Raw genomic sequence first — 16,236 nt, 5'->3', positions numbered from 1 at the left:
GGGTGGGTTCCTCCATACTATTGAGTGCAGCTTGTGGCAATGAATGATCTGCCAAGTGGGGGAGGAAACTTCTTCAAGAAGCCTTGCCAAGGTGGCCAAATTCGTGGGCCTTAGTGGGCCTCAATTTGGTTGATCAGATGAAAAAGATTTTGCTTAGGTGTCATGATCTCACACCTTGATTTCCTTCACAATTCCATCTAATGGTTTCTTTTGTACCAAGTATCTAATACTATTAATTATGTGTGGTTAAGATCTTGCCAAGTGTCCAAATAAAATTTCGCTAACCTAATTTGGACATTACACACTGTGATTTTGAAAACACTGCACTTAGTACATTTACCGAGGTTACTATTCACTCCAAAAATAAACGTAATAAACTTAGTACTGAAAAATCCTAAATATTCAATTAAGCCTAGTGGTGTAGACTATAATGTATTCTGACACTTCTAACTATCTCAAATAATTAAAATCGCATTTTTGGCTCCAAAGTGAGTGATAACACTAACTATATTGACAGGCTAAAACCTATACAATTAGTCGATTCGTGAAAACTTATGGGGTTTTCACGAGGTTCCTAAAGCTAATAGAAATTTCACAATTAAATTTCTAGCGGGCTGTTACAGGATCAGTCTCACAGGGAGGTGAACACCCTTGACAACACTGTGACGAGGATGGAGGTGGTGGTAGCGGATGTCAAGAACCGACTTGACATCATGGAGTAAGGTTTGGAGGAGCTAGGATTGGAAGGACAATCTGAATCTCTCAAGGAGTCCATTCTAAGCATCATCAACCCCACCTTCGAGGCACAGCATATTGAGAACGTTGCTTTCCAAGACCAGGTCTTGGGAAGCTAACAAAACTCCAAGAGCAAATGGAGGAATACCGCGTCAGTTTGGAGGAAACCAATGCGGATTGGACCATGTGCAAGCAGGCAGTGGCCAATGGGAGCGCCATCGAAGCTGGAATGATAGCGACACCAAGGGTGGATACCCCCAAACCAAAAGAGTTTGATGGCAAGCGGGATGCCAAAGAACTAGACAACTACATGTGGCACATGGAGCGCTACTTTGAAGCTTTGAACATGCAAGATGAGCATGTCAAGGTACGTACTGCCTCTCTCTACCTTACTAATCTTGCTGGTACTTGGTAGCGTCATAAGCATAGTGAGATAGAGAAGGGTACTTGCACCATTGACTCATGGGAAGAGTTCAAGCATGAACTCAAAAGGCAATTCTATCCTGAGAATGTGGCTATTAATGCGCAGAAGAGAATGAAGGAGTTGAAACACACATCTTCTATCTGCAACTATGTTGAGGAATTTTCTGCCCTCATGTTTCAAATCACAAACATGAGTGAAGAAGATCTCATCTTCAACTTCATCGATGGTCTCAAGTCTTGGGTGGCTCAAGAACTCAAGCGTCGTGGAGTCAACGACATCTCCACCGCCCTAACAGTGGCAGAAACCTTAGAAGAATTTGAGTATCATAAGAATAACAACTCTTCAAAGCCCAAGTCGTCAAAGGATAATCACAGTAAGGGAGGGGGAGAGAAGGGGTTCAAGCCCTCGCAGTACAAAGACCGAGGAGACAAGCCTTCAACATCAAAAAAGGGCAAGAAAGACCATTCCAAAGATAAAAAGCCGAAGGATGCTTGCTTCCTTTGTGACGGACCACATTGGGCTAGAGATTGTCCTAAGAGGAAGGCCCTCAATGCCATGTTGGAAGAAAAGGAAGTTCAAGAAAAGTCGCACTTGGGGTGTCTACAACTTCTCAACTCCCTCAAGGCAAGCACGAAGCCAAGCACTAAGAATGGATCTTTGATGTTTGTAGAGGTACTCGTCAATGGGAAGAAGAGTCATGCCATGGTCAACTCAGGAGCTTCTCACAATTTCATCAAGAAGGAAGAGGCCACACAGCTAGGGATTCCTCTTAAGAAGGGTCAAGGATGGCTGAAGACTGTAAATTTCGAGGCCAAACCCCTTGACGGTATAGCTCACGGGGTGGAGCTACAACTTGGCACTTGAAAAGGTATGGTGGACTTCTCTGTCGCTCCAATGGATGATTTTAACATTGTGTTGGGGATGGAGTTCTTAAGACAGTTCAATGTAGTGTCACTTCCCCACTACAACTCGGTGTGTATCTTGGAGGGTGGCCCATGCATGATACCCACCATGTCCAAGCATGTGCCTCTTAGCAGTATCAATAATTTTATCAAATATTTGTCTACTCTTCTCAAGTTCTAATGCCTTGGTTCATAATTTTTCCGCTTCCTTGTATTTTTCTAACTTCAACTTGCAAGCCACATTGTTCAGATTCTAGGCACCCCTAACTACCTTGGCCTGTTTTTTCTCCTCGTCATCAAAGGAAAAATCATACTCGATATACTTCACAGCCTTTTCATATCTCTTGGGAACCTTGACAAATTTACCAGCCTTGGGTAGCACATTTCCTTTTTCCTTCTTTGCACCAGCAGCTTCAATTTCTTCTTGCATGTTCATACCCCATAATTTCTTCTCCTTCACAAAAGATACCAGCTCAACCTCATAGAAAACAATAAAGTTAAGAGGAACCACAGCCAATACCTATTAAGACTGAGAAAAGCCCAATTCATATTCTGGTGCGATAGTCAACAAGGCTATTTCACCCCTCTTCATTGTCATTTTAGCTCTATCAAGCCCCTCATTAACTTGCTCATAATATGTCTTGAATTCAAACAGCTTTTCTCCATCATCATGAACAACCCCGTTAAAATCGAAGCAAAATCAAGGAGGTGAAATACATTATCTCAAATTTTGCTAACGAAATGATTTCCCTCAAGTGTTTTTCCCCTTCTTCTATCAAAGGGGAAATGAGTTGTAAGTCCTGTTGATAGTAGAAAACAACATCTCATCGCCATTTGTGAAATATCCTCTTAGCGTCTTCCATGCTCCCACCTCTAGACCACATGACTATCAAATAATTGTTACCTGAGATGCTGAGTTTAATATGTTTTCAACAACGATGTTCACAACCATACCTAGTTTTAATGCCCCCAAGATGTCAACAAGAAGAGAAAACACCCATCGTAGTCACCTCATCTAGTTTTGAGTCTTTAGAAGCAATCATAACTTTGAATAGCTCAATTTCTATAGCTGGCCATCCCTTTTGATCATAACCCAAAATCATAACTTTTAAGGGGGAGGGCAATCTAGTAACGAGCACACGAAATTCAGAGAGCCTGGATACTCCACCACATCCACTCCACCCACTACCATGACTACTATAACGATCTCTTAATGATGGATGCCCATGGCCATCATGTGCAAGTTCCACCCGTAGCCGATACCCATCAAGATCATAGCCATCATGGCCATGAATGGCATCTTCAGCATCTTAAGCGTCTCCAAACTCAACAAAAGCATTACCCGAGGGCCTAGGCAATACCTTCATATCAATGTGGGTTTAGATTCCATAATTGTAAAACAAGTCCTCCACTGTTAACTCAACCATATATGCCTAGTCCTCATCAAAATCAACTCCACACTCAATGGAAAGTTCTCTTATTAGATCAAAACAAGATCATGCAGTTCTATAGATATTGGCCGTAACGCTGCAACCCGATCTTAAGGTCATCTACAAGCTTGAAATCGAGCTCGAACCCACTAAAGGGACTTGAAGTAAACGCAGTGAGATGAATTGAGGGCGAGATCGTCGAGCAAGACAAGGACTCAACGACTAGAGGGGCTCTTGGGAGAGAATGAGGTGCATAAAGATTGGAGGAAGGGATCAGGATGTCTAGGTGGTACTGGTTTACAACCACCAACCATTCCACCGTGTACTGTTGCACCACAGCTAGGGTACGAGCACCCTCAAGTTGCTTTCTAGTAAAGATGAGGCCCTATTGGTTAGGTGGGTTGATGTCAACCATACGCGAGAGAACAGCACCGAGAGAAAAGTGGAAAAAGCCAGCGCGGTGGTTAAGGGCAGCGTCACAGAGCCCTACACAGGCTACAAGAATGAAGATTAGGTGAGAGGATTCCAGTTGCAATGACTTTAGGCAGATGTAAAGGTGGTCCTTGTTAGAGGTCCAGCCCATTGAGATGCTATGAAGGTCTGATCTGGTGGAAAGGAATGAAGGTGATGGCTCAAACGAAGGCTTTATAGGTCCATTACCATAGCAAGGGCTACCATTACCAAACGCAATTTGGGATTTCTTTTGTTGTAGTCTTGGTGTATGAAATATGAATATATATATATATATAGAGAGAGAGAGAGAGAGAGAGAGAGAGAGAGAGAGAGAGAGAGAGAGAGAGAGAGAGAGAGAGATTGGACCTTGAGGGAATTGTAGGCTTGGAGTTGATCTTGCGGGTGGAGGGTTGGTTGCGGGATAGATCTATGAGAGGCCAGAGTAGGCGATGAATATGATAAGCCTTTTGCCTAACTCGAGTATGTGCAATGGTGTGCCTGAATATGAAACCCCCAAGGTCAACTCTCTCAACACAAATCATGAAACCTGAGTATTTTTGGCGAAAATTCGCACATGAATAGCTAGAGTCTATTGCCACACGCTCACACAAGAGTATGTGATGCCAAGATCCATCACGAACGCTAGGTCTCCTCCTTTTACAACCATGGCGTGATTTTTGTTAAGTACAGCCATTGAAGGAGAAGTGAGGTTTGAAAATGGAGATAACAATTTCGGATTTCTGAAAACAGGGAAAGAGGAATTTTGTCGAGATCACCCTCCATGGATCATTCTTCCTATTCCTGCAATGCATGAAGATGTTGCTCAAGATAGTTAAACTTTTCTTCAAAATCCTTCCTGCCATCAATTACACGCTACTAGAGAATTTTGAGATTTTCTTATATTTGTTCTACTGATTCTCTGATTTTGTAGAGGGATGCAAGAATTTCTTCCGTGATAGTACAAAGACCGGCGGTGTCTTTTTAATACCAACTTGTAACACACCTTAGGAACTTAATAAAGGCAACATTGATTTGCTTTTTTCGAGAGCAGTTCCTCCATGAAAATGAGAGAGAGAAACAAAACAAGTTCTGTCATAATCTAGATTAATTCGTTAACACTCTCCAATTGACTACATATACTCCCATGAAGACCCTACGGAAAGCTAAGTAGAGGCCATAGGCCTTTTAAGTCCAAACCAACAGCTAACAAACCTAAGTGAGAATAAGCAACTGGGCTTAACAAACACAAACCTAGCCTATATAAAGAAATATAATAAAACTAAGGAAAAGACATTATCCATCCAAGCCCATAGAAGCCACTGAACCCATCCCACTAAATCTTTATTGCCCCAAACCAAAGCCCACAAAGACTTCAGTCCAGCCCTATAGATGTACTGAAGTGTGACATATGGCAATGTTATCTTCGATCTGGATTTTATCATTCTCAGTCATATCGACGACTGATATACATATAAATGGCTTCATAAGCCAACCATTTAAATAAAACAAAGTCGCTTAAAATATGAGAGAAGGTGATATAATTCAGGACAAAAATAACATTTCTCTTTAAACAAATAAGTTTTGAGCATTAACTACTGTATAATAATTGCAATCCTTAGCTGCATTAGCTTCAAGGGTTTTTAAGTAGAAAGTCCAACCTTTCCAATTAAGTCCCTTGGAGCCACTGAAAGATTATTCAGTCATAAGCCAACCAATCCTCATTTTTGTAGGCAAGACTAGGCAGCCTTAGAATACTAAGCAAATTCTGAGTAAGCCTTGTCTGAAGCCTGGCTTGACAGCACAGTTCTGCACAGCGGGAGAGAGGGAGTGGGGGGAGAGCAATTATCAGTGCCTCAATACTCACATCCTCATAATTACGAATCATTTCCATAGAATGAATTCACATCCCAACTACAATGAATCATTTTTGCAGAAATTGAATTGCCAAATAAAGCATTTTTCATGTCTAACTATGTCACCTAGCCTTAGCACCAGACTTCGGCACCAAGACAACCCCACCCAATGTTACAAAAATTTGTCGACACAAAGAACTATACCATCACCACCCGTCCTCTTTTTTTCTACCTATTTCCTCTCTTTCCCTGAACTCGGGGAGCTTCGTGATTGTTCTTGGTGGTAATACATGCTGCAGCTCACAATCCTAAGCTGATTGTCTGCCACATAAATGTTAGAAAAAATCTCATCTAGTCAAGAACTGACAACACCAGAAACCCACGGTACAACCAAGGGAGCAGTTGGATGTGAATTTCTATATGATTCAGTATACTTGTCCTTGAAATTAAGTTTGGGCTTCTCTGCCTGCATTTCGATAGTTAAAACCAATAATATTAGCCTGGAGTGAATCAGGAAGATAACACAATTTAAGTGAGCAAACACTGCAATTTAAGGAAGAGGTTTACTAACATATTTCAACCAGCATTCCTGATGTTTGTGTTCATAGATATCTGGAGAATGGCACCCAGTCTCGGACGGGCAATAAACCCATATATTACATCTCTTTTCACCTGGCTTGGCAAGTTTAGCATGATCCAAGCAAGCTTGACAGCAATCAGCTGCACTTTCTTTATGGTGGGTAAGGCCCCATCTAACAGCTGCACCACTATAATCTGCATGAAGTTCAGCATGGCATTCAGGTGGAATGGGCCTGCCGGGTAAAATTTGGTCCTCTGGAGAAAAGAAAATATACCTTGGTGAATGATACCATACATCTCCGCAAAACCAAAATCACGTACAGTGCATTTTAGAAATATGGCAGACAAGCCATGTGATTTTCAGCTACCTAAGAAGAAAAATAAATTTGGGTTTTCTTGGGGTTTAAGAAAAAGAGATGAGAGATGAGCACACAGGCGAGTGAGGCTGGACAGAGCAATTACCTAGTTCTTCTTCACCCTCAGGTTTATCATCATGCTCTTTGTTAATGACTTCAGCAGCCATCCAAAGGCCAATTTCTTCTGATAGCAATGCCCAATCAGACTCCAAGGCTCTGACTAGCATCCCTGCCAAAAAAAAAAAAAAAACAGTTCAGATTAGCCATCAGTCAAACAATAATTTATGAATACAGCCTCAAACACTGAAGAAACAGCCTCTGGCAGCAAAGACCATACCACCTTCCTCATGCGGAATAGTTGAATTTAAAGTCCCTCTCTCAAAGGTTAACTGCTTAGCTACTTCTAGTTTTTCCCTGCGCCATCTTTCAACTGCTTCTGTTTGTTTAAGAAAACAACACTGACAGGATAAGCAAGAATGAGCAAAAAACAGAGTCAAATTACTAACTATCAAGTAATGTAAGAATCAAAACGAAATCTTATCCAGCATACTGCAAAATGAAAATATGCTATCCATTATACCAGCAGCTAATAAGTTCTTTCAATAAACATAAAAATCTGTACCTTCCCTGGGATATTGTTTCAGAAGCGGTCACAACTATGCACTTTGGAAAAAGCTACTGAGTCAGAGAATGATGCATTTGGAGTATTGATTTGTAAAAGTTAAAAGGTAAGCAGGTAGGCACTTCATTGTTCAACTGCAAACGCTATAACATGAAGGTTGCATCTTTTCACACCTCAACACAGGAATATGACTATATTTAGCATTCATTTTAAGTTTTTTGATCAGTAAAAAAAATTTATTGATCATAAGAATGGACAAAAGCCCAGTATACAGGACATATACAAGAGCATCACCTGAGCATGCTAGTTCAATGATACAAGAAATTCATGGAAACTCATTCCATTGAAATCAATTACAACCAATTCAATTTAATTTCTCAAGCCATGATTTGTTATTATTCGTTAGAACAATCATGTGATAGTGGTGAGATGTATTTGATTGATATATAGTATACACCTTAATCAAATAATACATTCAACTTTCTGGATGCTGGTCAATTGTTTTGATTAGTAAGAACTGTATTAATCCGAAAAGGTTTAAGGCATACAATAAAGTTAAAAACAAGCAAAAGTGTTCCCAAGGCCCTTAAGCACAGCATGATTTCTTCAAACTAGAGGAAACTAACAAAGTATACTGACCCTAACATAATGAAAGCTTCAAATTTTAACAGATTACAAAAGTGGCCATTTGTATTTTAACACAATGCTTATTATTCTTATCAAAACGATGCATATTATGGTCTGGATGGATTGTGGCAGTCCTCGTAGTAGTAAAATCACAGTGTCTATATTTCAATGCCATATGTCAACCAATCACGGTGATGGAGGTGACCAAGGTGTTGCTGGTGTCAAGACAAAGGTGATAAAGATGATAGCAATAACACAGGTGCTTGGTAGAAACGCAGAGGTAAGTATCTAATATTGGTAAGAATGAACTTAGCATGACCAGGCTCAGGGGTTCGAAAGCCAAGATTTCTAGAACTAGTAAAACATTGGCTAATCGCTTTACTGAAAGAGTCTGAAACTACAAGATATTGAATGCTTTAAAGAACATACCGCCACATCTTAAACATAGCCGACTGAATGTTTGAGAAAATTATCACCCAGTGCCACAATGAAAACAATTTCTTCACTACCATGAAATTAGAGTGCACCCACCTCGTTGCTCAGTAACGTTGGCACCAGCATCCAAGCTTCTCAATCTCTCCAAAATCTCATCGGTTATCTTTTGTTTCAAAGGCCGTGACAATTCAACCACAACCTCTCCTCTAGAAAGCTCCTCCTCAAGTTCCTTCACCTTTTGGCCATAACAACGAATTTCAGGGAAAACCAGGAAAGCAGCAATAGCTCAAACCACATCAATACCTCGCATTCCAATCAAATAGATGCATCCAGCTAAAGGGATCTTACCAATTTGACAAGCTTCAACGGTTCGAACGCTCTCCGAATCCGAATCGATTCTTCCATCTTCCTAATCTGATCCGGCGTATAATTAACAACTGAAAAACAGAATTAAAAATAATAATAATAATAATAAATAAAAATAAAAAGGTATAACTTTGGAACTGAGTTTTCTCAAAATTTCCAAAACATCAAGTGGGTAAAGCCAAAATGAGAAGAATTGCTTGTAGCTCAAGCGGATGGAAGGGAAAATAGAGACTTACTGTTTCTGGAGACGTTACCGGTGTAGATGTAAAGAGAAGAATAAAGAAAGCGAAGAACGTAGAGAGCTATTACAATGTTGATAGAGCAAACAAGCAAAGTGGTTTTCCTGTGCGAACATCCGCACCTCAGTCTCCCCTGCGCCATCTCCTTCTCTCTCTCCCTCCTCCTCCTTCTTCAGCCTCATTCCACCATCTCTTTCCTTCCCTCTCTCTTTCTCTCTACAATCTCTCCGCACTGAGATCCACCTTTATCCTCTACTGGGTCTATGATAGATCGATAGACTTTGGATCGCACGAATCTCTCAAAACCTTGCTTTCTTTGATCGATAACTCGCGTTTAGCTTGCTACAAAGATCAGTGAAAATGTAGGGGTTTTGCTTTGCTTTCTAGATCTGTTGCGGTGATGCTGAAATCTTGTGTGCTAATCTGATGCTCAAACCATTGCACTTGCATGCACATTTTAGCAGAGCCGGTTGATGCATTGGTTTGACGGAGTTTGCTACACATACATGATTCACTCTTTTTTTCTTGGCTTATACATGACACTTTCAGTTGAAAGTAGGATGGGAATACGTGAGACGACTTATTAATTTAAGAGAATAACTTCTCACCGGTTACTCCTGCAACGCCTATTTAACGGTGTCAATAGGTGAAAGACACGTGTTGAATACACTTTCAAAATTTCTTGTCGCGACGCATAGGAACTCACTCACAGACCCCCACTTCCCCCACCCCACTCTCGAAACCTCTCTCTTCACGCAACACGGAAACAAGCAACTCTCACTTCTCTCTGTATCTCTTTTGAACCTAGAGAAGCAAAATATCGGAGAACCGAAACCCCTACCCATCCATTAAAAGCTTTCCTCTGAAACTCCTTCAAAATTCAGACCCCTACCCATGTAGATATTCGGTTGTTAAAAAAATACATTAGAGCACTCTCGATTATCCATATGTAAATAATATTTTTTATGAAAGTAAGATAAATTTAAATATTAGCTATTCTATTTACATAAATTTCTACATTAGAATAGTTATTTTTTTATTATATAACAATAAAATAATATAAGATAAATTTAACTTTGACTATTCACATTAAATCTCTATATTGGATATCTATTTATTTATTATATAGTAATGAGTAATTAATAATTTAAAAAATATTTAGTTTTTTTAATTATTAATTTATTTTATTTTATCATATTTTAATTATTAATTATTAGTTTATTTTATTTTATCATATTTTATTATTTAATTTAAAGAATCTTGTGAAAGTTTATGGATGTAGATAGAGAGAAGAGAGAGAGTTATAAAAAAATAAAAAAATAAGATTTGCTATATGTACGGTATAGACTAAATTTGAGTTTTTCTTTAACAATACTGTAGCTAAAAGCTATAAATTTTGTTTATAGATAATCCATTGCAGCTATGTTTTACACCTAATAGTCAAAAGGTACAATAAATTTTAGAAATGGCTAATCCAGTGAGAATGTTCTTACTGGTTATTTATCCTTTCATTCAATAGCCTAGTTAAGCTTTTTGAATAAAAACAAATCGTCAGTCAACTTTTATTAAAATAGTTCTTTACTTCACCACACGTTACCAGATGCAAGTATAAGAGAAATTCTTAGAACCGATCGAACTTATTTTATACAAATAATAGCCCACCAATAATATAATGATACCTAGACTTCCTATTACAATAATTTTGTAGGAACACTACATCATATTGGAATGCCCTCCCTTTGCACTACACCCACACTTAGCCCCTAAATCTTCTAACCTATTCTTCTTCCACCAAACCCAAAACACCCACCCTGTCGGCGCCACAACACTCCACGCTGCAGAGCCACAACAAAGCTCGACCCCAAGATCTGTGACGGACGAACGTCGACCCCCCGAGCTACGGCAGATGGAACCCACAAAACTCCCCAAATCTTCTCCCCTGCCCTCCAAAACCCAGAGCTTGACCCCCTCACACTTCACAGGGTCTAAAGAATGTTAAAGTAGGTGCACCTGTTTCTTGCTCTACATATGGAGAAGATTGATGCTTTTGAAACTTGAAGATCAGATTGAGAGGAAGAAAACAGATTTGATCTTTGGAATAAGCAATGATTTTCCCCTCCCCAAAGCAGGAAAATCTAAATGCTATATAAGTAATTTATTTTGTTCTGGCCTAAACACTATATCATATAGAAGTAGCAAATCTTTATAGTTTCAATTTTTTTTTTTTTTTTTGTATTGTTGTAATCATGTTTTGATTTTTTGGACGCTTTCGAGACTCTTAGAGCATATGAATTGCACTTGGGGATTGAATCCATGAAAGTTTTTTCTGTTCTAAATATGTTGCAGTTGGCGTCATTTGCTGCAGGTGTGAAGAGTTTGTTGCTCTGTTTTTGGGTGTGAAAAACAGAGGCTTGCCATATGATTGAGCATAATTTTCTGTTGGTGCATTGTTATTTGTTTTGTGGTTTCATTTATCAATATATATTGTTTTGTGGTTTCATGCTCATTCTTGGATTTAAGGCCTTATGGAGAATTAAGTTCGTTGATTTTTTTGGCATTACTAGCAATGGCATCAACACCTTTTGTGATTAGTTTCTTGTTTTTCTCTACAGCTGTTTGTGCATTAGTCACTATGAGATTATCAATATCTTGAAGAACCCACCTAATCCTTCTTCTGCTGTTGCATGCTTTTTCACTTCACCTCTGGGCTTTTGAAAAGGGACAACAGCTCTCAATGCCATGTCTTGTTCTTGAGAGTTATAGCCAAACACTCTTCCAAAGCTCAAAAAAAGCGACGAAAGAAACACTTGAAGGTGATTATTGTGCGTCTCTCCTTCTTTGTTAGCGTCTGTGGTTGCCACCTCGTCGAACCCAAATACTAAAATCTCTGTCTGTCTCTCTCTGATTTTATTGATTTCTTCTCTTCCTGAGAATTCTTCTTCTTGGTTTCGTCTTCGTTACGTATCTTCCTCTTCAAAGCACCCTCTATCTCCTTAATTTGTTTGTCTTTTCTTTCCCATGTGAACGAGTGTAACTTACTTTTGGTGTAATTTCTGAGGTGGCAGCATGTAAGTGGAAGGCTGTTATTTGAGGAAAATTGGACCGACCGCTTAGAAACTGTTATGTAAGTAAAAAGTTATTGTTTAAATTTTGATGAAGGTGGGCATCCGTCAAGGCTATCTATTAGTCCTAGTGTGGTGTTGTCTTTCTTTCATGTAGGGTAGTACGCAGACATTATATTTTTTAGAGTATTTTTCAGATAAAAGAAAGGTGTTCTTTGAGTTGAGTTTTGAACTCAACAACTTGTGTAGAGTTAGTTCGAGCAATACGACGATTAGTTGGGCTGTTATATCCTGGAGGAGTCAAGTCAAGAAGAGTTATGATGTACTGGTGAATTTGAGACTTTGTATACTGCAGAGGACTTGAATCTTCTTAAACAAAGAGAGATTTCCAAGCCTCAGTCCAAATTGGCTTCATTTCAATTTTAAATTTATTATAATTTTCATTACATTATTGTGTAATTTCACCAACATAATGTAATGTAATATGAGAGTGAGCACAAGAGAAATTAGAGAGAATATTTCTGAAGATTGAATTCTTCAAGAATCAGAGAAGGAAAGGAAGAGTGTTCTTGTAATCTTCAAAAAGTTGTACTTTTGATCATCAATATGAAAGACTCTAGCCTGTTTCTGCCATGGATGTAGATCATTAGGATTGAACCACATAATTCTCTTGAATCTTTGATCTTCTACATTTACTGTTTTTCTATTTCCTATAAGTTTCTTGGCAATCTTGATAAGGAATTCTGCAGAGTCATAAAGAAAAGATTACAGAATTCACAACAAGTGTCATCAAGAGTCAGGTTTGGTGGGGACTGCCAAGTTCGATATTGAGAAGTTTAATAGAAAAAATGACTTTGAGTTATGGAGGATTAAGATGTAAGCACTTATGGTCCAACGGGGTCTTTAGGATGCACTTCTTAGTGAAAAGAACATTAGTTATTTATCAAATAAAGAAAAATCCGATATCTTGCAAAAGGTTCACAGTACACTAATTTTTTCTCTCGGTGACAAAGTCTTGAGAGAAGTTGCCAAGGAAGATACAGCAGTAGGAGTTTGGCTAAAATTGGAAAGTCTGTACATGACCAAATCTTTGGCAAATCGACTCCATAAGAAGACTAAGTTGTACACTTTCAAAATAACTCCAAGTATGTCTATGGAGGAACATCTTGATAAATTTAACAAGATCATCTTGGACCTTGCAAACATACACATAAAAATTGATGATGATGACTAAGCTATTCTGCTTTTAAGTTCTTTAGATACTTCATATGCAAATCTTAAAGAAACCATAATGTATGGTAGAGAAAGTCTAACCTTAGATGAAGTACAATCAACTCTACACTTAAGGGAACTACACAATAAGGCAAATATCAAAACTAAAACTGGAAAAGGCTTGATAGTTAGGGGTAGACTAGAAAAATAGAACCATAAAGGAAAGAATAACAAAGCAAGATCATATTCAAAGGGGAAGAAATCAAAATGCTTCACATGCCATAAAGAAGGACACTTCAAGAGGGATTGTCCTGAAAGAAAACAGAATGTGGAAAACAAGTATAAGGAAGATGGAAATGCAATAGTGGTACTGAATGGGTATGAAAGTGCTGAGGTATTGAATGTATCAAAAGTGGACTTAGGAAAGGAATGGATCCTAGATTCAGGATGTTCATTCCATATGTGCCCCTCTAGATCATGGTTTGAAACATTCACAGAGTTGGATGGAGGACATGTAATTCTTGATTACAATAAAACATGCAAGATTCTGGGAGTTGAGTCAGTTAGGCTAAAAATGTTTGATGGTATGGAAAAATTACTACAAGAAGTAAGATCCACACCTGAGCTGAAGAGAAACCTAATTTCTCTGGGAATGCTTGACAAATCTAGCTACATTTTTAAATAGAGTTTGGAACACTAAGAGTTGCCAAAGGTTCTCTGATAGTAATGAAGGGGATCATCAAAAATGGGTTGTACACACTTGTAGGCAAGATTGTCATTGGTGAGGCATCACCTGTGCAAAACAGAAAGGAAAACAGGGTTAGACTATGACACTTGAGGCTGGGACACATTAGTTAGAAGGGTCTTCAAGAACTACAAAAGCAAGATCTGCTAGAAAAAGAAAGGTTGGGAGAACTACCATTCTGTGTGAAGTGCATTTTTCAAAAGGCTACAAGAGTCAGTTTCAAACCAACAGTACACCAAACCAAGCAGACCTTGGATTACATCCACTCAAATCTCTGGGGTCAGCAAGGGTCAACTCACATGGTGGGGTAAGATATTTTTTATCCATTATTGATGACTACTCAAGGAAGGTATGGTTATATGTTCTAAAAAATAAAAGTGATACTTTTGCCAAGTTCAAAGAATGGAAAACTCTAGTTGAAAATCAAGTTGGTAGAAAAACTAAAAGGTTAAGGACAAATAATGGCCTAGAATATCTGTCAAATGATTTTAATATTTTATGTCAAAAGGAGGACATAGCGAGGCACAAAATAGTAGGGAAACCCCTCAACAAAATGATTGGCTGAAAGGATGAACCGAACCATTTTGGAGAGAGAGTGAGGTGTATGCTGTCAACCTCAAGATTACTAAAATCCTTTTGGGCTGAGGTTGCTAGTACAACAGTTTACTTGATAAATAGATGTCCCTCCTCAGCTTTGAACTTTAAAACACGACAAGAGATGTAGTATGGAAAACCATCTGGGTATGACCATCTAAGAACTTTTGGATGTGTAGCTTATATACATACCAAAACTAACAAGTTAAAACCTCGAGCACTTTAGTGCATTTTTATGGCCTACCTAGATGGTGTTAAAGGGTATAAGCTATGGATAGATGAACCTGGGATACATAAATGTATCATCAATAGAGATGTGACTTTCAACAAAAGACAAATGGCTAGACAAAAATTAAAACCATAAATCCTAGAACTTCAACCTAACGTGCAACTTGAAGTGGAGAAATAAAAGCTAAGAGTATAAGCACAGAGTATAAGGTGGAGAAAACTCTTATAATCTGGCAAGAGACAGAGAAAGAAGAGTTATTAGACCACCTCAGAGGTATTTGCAAGCTAAATTAACAGCCTTTGCTCTAAATATTTCTGAGGAAATAATTGAGTTGGAGCCAAGGTCCTTTAAAGAGGTCATGGCTAGTTAAGAGGCTGAGAAATAGATGCTTGCAATGCAAGAAGAAATTGAATCTCTAAACAAAAATCAAACGTGAGAAATTGTTCCAAAACCAAAATAAAGAGAAACTTATTGGATCCATATGGATTTATAAAAGGAAATGAGACATACTAGGGGTTGAGTTACCTAGGTACAAGGTTAGGTTAGTAGCAAAGGGATTTATACATAGAGAATGGGTGGATTCTAATGAAATCTTTTCTCCTATGGTTAAACACAATTTAATAAGATTGTTACTTTCATTTGTTGCCCATCAAGATATGAATTTGGAACAACTAGATGTGAAGACAAATTTCTTTCATGAAGAACTTAAAGAAGTTATATACATGCAACCACCCGAAGGCTTCACAACTGAAACCACAAAGAGTCAAGTATGCTTATTTAAGAAATCACTATATGGACTTAGACAGTCTCCAAGACAATGGTATAAAAGGTTTGACTCCCACGTGATTAAGATTGGTTTCAAAAGAAGCAATTATGATAATTGTGTATACTACAAGCAAGTTGAAGACCCAATTTATCTACTACTTTATGTAGATAAAATGCTCATTGCTTGTAAGGATAAAATTCAAATTGAACTAGTCAAATGCATGTTGAAATTAAAATTTGAAATGAAAGAACTAGGCCCTACTAAAAGAATTTTGGGAATGGAGATATTAAGGGAAAGGAATAAAAGGCTTCTATACCTATCTCAAAAGTTATATATTTCCAAAATTTTAAATAGGTTTGGTATGTAAAGACTGTCAGTACCCCTATTGGGCAACATTCTAAACTTTCAGTTTCTCAAGCACCAGAAATTGATGAAGAGAGGGAATTTATGGATAAAGTTCCATATGCTAGTATGGTGGGAAGCATCACATATGCTATGGTATGCTCTAGGCCAGACCTGACTTATGTTGTTAGCATAGTTAGCAGGTTTATAGGCAATCCAGATAGCCACATTGGCATGCTATCAAATGTATTTTTCAAAACCTCTC

The 16,236-nt window shown here is 38.4% G+C and overlaps 1 protein-coding gene across 2 annotated transcripts; it reads right to left on the bottom strand.

Moving 5' to 3' along the window:
• Window positions 1–5,793: 5,793 nt before the first annotated feature.
• On the bottom strand, window positions 5,794–9,655 carry LOC122297742. Of its 2 annotated transcripts, none has more exons than XM_043107891.1 (7): window positions 9,019–9,655; window positions 8,765–8,853; window positions 8,513–8,651; window positions 7,073–7,168; window positions 6,839–6,961; window positions 6,369–6,631; window positions 5,794–6,263 (listed from the first exon to the last, which is right to left on the bottom strand). In XM_043107891.1, the coding sequence occupies exons 1-7, from the start codon at window positions 9,161–9,163 to the stop codon at window positions 6,153–6,155; spliced, it is 966 nt and encodes a 321-aa protein (XP_042963825.1). In that variant the 5' UTR covers window positions 9,164–9,655; the 3' UTR covers window positions 5,794–6,152. The 2 variants fall into 2 exon arrangements, with proteins under 2 accessions (XP_042963825.1, XP_042963824.1); XM_043107890.1 differs by having other exon boundaries at window positions 7,070–7,168; window positions 9,019–9,652.
• Window positions 9,656–16,236: the final 6,581 nt, after the last annotated feature.

Source organism: Carya illinoinensis, chromosome 15 (genome assembly GCF_018687715.1).
Source record: "Carya illinoinensis cultivar Pawnee chromosome 15, C.illinoinensisPawnee_v1, whole genome shotgun sequence".
Taxonomy (NCBI): domain Eukaryota; kingdom Viridiplantae; phylum Streptophyta; class Magnoliopsida; order Fagales; family Juglandaceae; genus Carya; species Carya illinoinensis.
The sequence above is the reverse complement of the archived record's forward strand: the minus strand, read 5'-3'. Positions and strand labels throughout refer to the sequence as shown.